The sequence below is a fragment of the Perognathus longimembris genome, chromosome 17 (assembly GCF_023159225.1).
Source record: "Perognathus longimembris pacificus isolate PPM17 chromosome 17, ASM2315922v1, whole genome shotgun sequence".
NCBI lineage: Eukaryota > Metazoa > Chordata > Mammalia > Rodentia > Heteromyidae > Perognathus > Perognathus longimembris.
Window position 1 is genome coordinate 38,438,084 of NC_063177.1, and position 6,218 is coordinate 38,444,301.

The 6,218-nt window shown below is 42.2% G+C and overlaps 1 protein-coding gene across 1 annotated transcript; it reads right to left on the reverse strand.

The window, feature by feature from the left end:
- Positions 1 to 5,131: 5,131 nt before the first annotated feature.
- LOC125365331 (keratin-associated protein 4-12-like) lies at positions 5,132 to 5,671 on the reverse strand. Its single transcript, XM_048365336.1, has one exon. It carries the CDS (start codon positions 5,669 to 5,671, stop codon positions 5,132 to 5,134), a length of 540 nt encoding a protein of 179 aa, XP_048221293.1.
- Between the last annotated feature and the right edge of the window lie 547 nt (positions 5,672 to 6,218).

Here is a 6,218-nt window from a genome sequence, read left to right on the forward strand (position 1 = left end):
TGAATGGTTTGGAAGGCTCTGTGTCCCACATGCTCTTTTATACCCTGCTAAACAGCAAGTGTGATCACATGGAGTGTTTGTTCCTTGTGGTTGTTTATGTTTACAAACAGGTCATTATCAAATTAGGCCACCATGGCTTCCTGATTGAATTTCCTTTTTTTTTTTTCCTGACGCTGAACCAATCACATAAGGAAGCATTTATTTGAGGTTTAACATGAAACTGTAGAAAGAAAAGTTTGTATACACTAATCCACATTGAGTCATAACACATAACAAAGGACAAAGTGAAAACAAAGAACACTAACTGGCAGCTATATACAGTTGGACACAATTGTGTCTTATACACTAGAAAGTCTTTACAAAATAGTCAGATCAACAGAAGACCAAATCTTCAATGTAGTCCTGTAAGATGGGTTTCTTTAGCATCTCCTGCTTTCTCTAATGCTCTCCTTTAGTATGGCTGGTAATTATTTTGTTGATTGCCACCGCATCGGGATGCCTTGCCATAGTGCTCTGTTGACCACAGTAGTCTGCATATCGATATCTATATCCATAGTTCCCATAGACATACCAAGTATAATCATATCCGCCATAGACACTATAGTTTTGATCACCACCATTGGCACTATTGTAATTTCCATATCCTTGATATATGTGGTGCTGAGGAATCAAACCCAGGGCTTCATGTATACGAGTCAAGCACTCTTGCCACTAGGCCATATTCCCAGCCCCCCTGATTGAATTTTCAAGTGGGAAGGAAAACACGATGCCATTTTTCTGGTGAATTGGAATTGCCTTGTCCATTCACAGAGAACCATCTCCTCAGTGTGTGCCTGTTGGTCTGGTTCCTCAAAGAGCTGTCACGTGGCTGCTAGCGTCTCCTTATGCTATGCTTCAATCTCTTTTTACATGGCACATCATGTCTACTGTCAGGTATTCAACATTTTATAGACCCATATTTGTGTGGGGTGATCCAGGAGTGTACAGCCTCACTAGAACCTAATGAGCCCTTCATCAGGTCAGGTGGGAAGGAAGGTTTGCAGGTGAGAGCCAGTGGCGTGGAGACAAGAAAGCTATCAGGACATGTTCCTTCCTCCACTGTGAGTCAGGATCCATGTCCTTGATGTTTTATGGGAAGATTAGGACACTCTCCAAATGGAAAAATATTGATATACCTTTTTATTTCTTTGTGAGAAACAAATATCTGCATGCCATTTTTAGCATCCTGTGAGCATATGTCTACAGAACTCTCTTATACCCTGAAGTATCTCCTTACTACTGTACTGTGGGCTTGGTTTTTTTTGGTGTGAGTGTGTGTTGTTTTTTTTTTTTTTTGCTGACTTTGTCTTCCTGTCTTTTTGTCGTTTCTGATTTGTGGTTTTTGTTTGTTTTATTCTACAAATATTTTGAACTGAGAATCTCATGCTTGCCAAGCAAATGTCTCCCACTTGAGACCCACGCTTTACCTTTTCCCCATGTTTGTTTAACAGGTCATCTGAAATTCTGTCATTTTTGCAACACTTACTTGCAAAGGAAAAGCACATTTCATAGTTTTATGATTTCTTCTTTTCTACACACAACCTTCTAGCCCTCTGTGTAACTCCTAAGCCTGGCTAAGGAACTAGTGTTATTAAACTTCCCTGCTCTGGACTTCATTTTTTCAAATACACAGTGAAGCATCAAGAAAACCAAACTTTAAAGAACAAATTTAAAAAAGAAACATAATAGAAAACAGACATAAATGAACTATTTTCATATCTCATTCATTTGTAGTGTGGATACTCAAGCTTAACACATGCAAATATGCCTATACAGAAAGTTGATTAGTGTTTCTAGAAGAAAGAAATGCTGTCAGCCTCATGTGGTTCAGGAAACACTGAAGAGACTACTGAGAAGTTATGTGATGAAATAACCAAGTGTCTTAAAGAAGACAAAAATCACTTGCAATATTCTTATCACATTAACTTTGTTTTCAAATGTTTTATTTCTATACTTTGATGCATGGGTTCATGCTTATGAAGCTGAAACCCTGAAAGTTGAAAAATGATATGTTCTGTGTGGACTTAATTTTCTTTTGACTGATTAAGAGAGACATAGGAAAACATAAAAAGATAGAAGAAAAGCTTTTTGATTCTTAGAGGGGATGGGTCCACATAAATTTAGGCAGTAAAGAAAGCTCTTTCCCCACTGATAAAAGGGAAGAGAACATTCTCTAGAATGATATAGGCACTAGATTCCCTAAGTAAGTTTTTCTTACAGGTGGCTGCCTGGAAGATCATCTGGGGAATATTACAAACTGCCTGTCTCTGCCTCCTGTCCAGAACAATTGTGATTTAATTGGTGTGGAGTAATGCCTGTGCCCTGGGAGCTTTTTAGTTTCCCACTAGGTAGGGAAGCATGAGATCCACCTTCTTAAAGTGTCCATAGGACATCTATTTGTTTTCATATCCAGAGACTAGAAGACACAAAAATAACTCCATTTTATTTGATGGTATCTTTAGGTACCCAAATAGAAGAAATAATTCTGACTTAAAGCACTAGACTTTGAGCCTTGTGGATTGACGCACTGATCATTGGCATTAGTATTTTACATGACTCTAGTAGCAAAGGCTACAGACCTACATGGTGGAGAACGGCCTATCAGCACATGAAATCAAATATAAAATTACTATCAATTGCATGCCTCAGAGTTAGGGCATAGTATTAAATGTGAAACCAAACATTCCATCACTCTCTGTATTCCTTACTGAAGTTCACATATGTCTCATAAAATGCCACAGACAGTTAGCATACAAGAAAATTTTGTGAAGTCTGCTTGAGTGAAGCTAATTTTTAATACATAGAATAGTAGATAGAGTGTCATTTCTTTCCTGTTGTATAATTTTTGGACACAAGAAACTGGCTGATGGTCTCCAGGGATGGTAGCTTATTGGGATCTAGGTGTTACTCTCTTGCTGACAAGATAGGCATTCATCAGAGGTTAGCCTGAAGAGTTGACTAGCACGAGGAAGTCACAGTGTTTGTCATTATTTAATGTTTTTAGGTGACATTGCTTTGAAGCAAGTTGGTGAAGTATGGAGAATTGCAGACCATGAATACCAGGAAGTAGAAATAATTGAGAGCTACTTGAAAGGTTTTAGGTTTGTAGCAAAAGAATATATACATGCATACACATAAATACACATGCACACACACACACACACACACACACACACGGTGAGATTCTATATGAAATTCACTGACTTACTATAAATCTAAACTACAACCTCCAAGAACAAATATATTGAAGTGGTATCAGTATCTCAGGAATAAGTAGCCAAGTCATATAATCAACCTAGGAGCTCATCAACAAATAAAAAAATAAAGACAATATGGTTCATGTATTATAATAGTCGATTGAGTATTATTTATTCATACCTTAAAAAAATGAAACCAGCTGGACACAGTGGCTTGCACCTATAATGTAGGAACTCAGGACATTGGAAGGACTGCAGTTCAGGGCAAACTTCATTAGACTTCATTATCATGCTTTAAAAGCTGACCTGTGGGGGGGATTCCATAGTCTATTTGAAAAATATCTAAAACTATAAAAGGCTGGAGGTGTGGCTCTAGAGGTAGAGAGCCTAACAAGTTTAAAACCTTAGGTTAAACCTGACTACTAGAAATGAAAACACATACACATACACATACGCACACACACACACACACACACACACACACACACACACACACACAGAGTTACATAAAATTTTGTCCTTTGCCAAAGATTCATAGGATAGGAGATCATGTTGTTAAGTGAAATAGCCTTTCTGAGAATACGAAATACCATGTGGGACTTTAAAAACAACAACAGACAATAGTAGTGAGGAAGTATCCTATGGAAAAGAAAGTACAAGGAGTGAATGAGGAATACTAGGATAAGTCAGAGTGCCAAAGACAAAATTGTTGGGAATGCATGTGTGAAAAATGTCATAATACAACCTACTATTTTACACAATTAATACATGCTGATGACAAAGATTTTGAAAGTAAAACATCCAGGATAAAAAGACTAACTACAACTGGTCTGGCAACAATTGTGCAAAAGATGCAAGGAAGACTCAGCAAAATATCAAGAAGATTGAACATGTCAGTGGGAAACACACACACACACACACATCAGAGTGAGTTTTGACACAGTGACAACCACCTGTATTTGAGGGCGAGGGGTGGACAAACAAACGTGTATGATGACAGCAACATTGAGATGAGGAACATGGCGCCTTAGACCTTGTACACTCTGAGGCAGCCCAAAAAGGACGAGAGGGGTGGGTGTCCAGACAGAACAATTTACTCGGGAAATGATCACAGGAAAGGTTGTAGGAAATAATTGAGGACGGCAAGGGAACCAGGACGGAGTGCTCAGGAACAGCTGGACTGCATTTCCACTGATGACCTCTGGGACACTGGACACCCTTGTACAGAGAAGGGTGCACCAACTCCATTCCCCCAATTGAGCTGTGTGCCTGGAGCTCTTCACTCCAGCCCACAACTTTCTCTTCAATAGAGAAGTCCTCTGCAAAGAATTCCAGGAATGGATCCCTAGGGAACATCCCCTCTGCATTCAGGGAGGAGTTCTGACAGATGAGGAGAAGGCACCCCTTGAGTCCTTTATTTCTGTCCTTCAGTTATTTAAAAATGCAAATGGGGATGGAGTTACTAGGGAGTTGGAAGTGGATTAGCTGGAGATTAGTGAAGGGATCAGTGTGGAGAGTCATGGGATAAGTCAGTGTGCCTTCTATACACATGTACTCATAGCTGAGGAATATTCAGGAAGAAAAAATGAAGAGACACGATGTCTTTATATTTGGACGCTTGCAGAATTTAGGTTTATTCATGAGTAATTCCAACATTTGAAATTAAAAAGATTAAGGAGCAAACACTTCCAGGGGGGAAACGTGACAAGGTGACCGATTTCAAAGTTCAATTTTTTGTTCCTATTGGAGACAGATAGTCAGCTGGCAGGAGAGGGGCCATGTATTTAGAGGCCCATGCCAACTCCAGTGGGAACTGAGGTTTTGTGATTGGCTTCCTGTGATTCAGCATCAAGAATGCTGCCTGCAGAAGATCAGGAGCATGCAAGTCAACTTGCTCAGCAGCAGGAACTACTGCAGCAGCTGGGGCGGCAGCAGCTGGGCTGGCAGCAGGGCCTGCAGCAGCTGGAGATGCAGCAGCTGGGCTGGCAGCAGGGCCTGCAGCAGCTGGAGATGCAGCAGCTGGGGCGGCAGCAGCTGGACTGGCAACAGGGCCTGCAGCAGCTGGAGATGCAGCAACTGGGCTGGCAGCAGGGCCTGCAGCAGCTGGGGCGGCAGCAGCTGGACACACAGCAGCTGGGGCGGCAGCAGCTGGACTGGCAGCAGGGCCTGCAGCAGCTGGAGATGCAGCAACTGGGCTGGCAGCAGGGCCTGCAGCAGCTGGGGCGGCAGCAGCTGGACACACAGCAGCTGGGGCGGCTGCAGGGCTGGCAGCAGCTGGACACACAGCAGCTGGGGCGGCAGCAGCTGGACACACAGCAGGTGGGCCTGCAGCAGCTAGGCTGGCAGCAGCTGGACACACAGCAGCTGGGGCGGCAGCAGCTGGGCTGGCAGCAGCCCTCCTCAGAGCAGGTGGAGCCACAACAGGAGTTGACCATGGTGTCAGAGGATGGAGGTTCTCGGTGAGTTTTCTCGGGGGAGATCTGGAAAGTGTGGAAGTCTCCTTGCCTTGATGCCCTTTTATACCCTGCTAAGGGTCTACCTCCAGCATTCTTTCCTTGTTATTGTTTGTGTTCATTAATAGGTAATTATCAACCTAGGCAATTGTATTTCCATGGTTAAATGTCAGGGAAGGAAAACATGATTTCCTTTTCCTGGTGTAGGATTCACTGGGCAGATCTTGTGGAATCACTTCCTGATTGTTTTCCTGTTTGTTTGCTTGTTTGATTTTAGTTTCTCAAAGAGAGCAGTCACGTGATAGTCTGTGTCTCACAATGTACACTTCCATCTTAATTTTTGCAGCCTGTGCTGCCTACTCCTCAGGAATCGTGATTCTTATGGACCCACAACGGTTTTGTTGACCCAGGAGGATTAAAATTTCATGTGAGTCTGGAGGCTCCGTGGTCCTGATCCAGGTGTATAAGAATAGTCTGCATGAAAACCCTTGATGAGAGAACGGGACATTGGGACATGACACTTTTCTTG

What these genes read in the sequence shown, in the direction of transcription:
- LOC125365331 (XM_048365336.1), bottom strand. Translation starts at nt 5,671, where the DNA reads ATGGTCAACTCCTGTTGTGGCTCCACCTGCTCTGAGGAGGGCTGCTGC.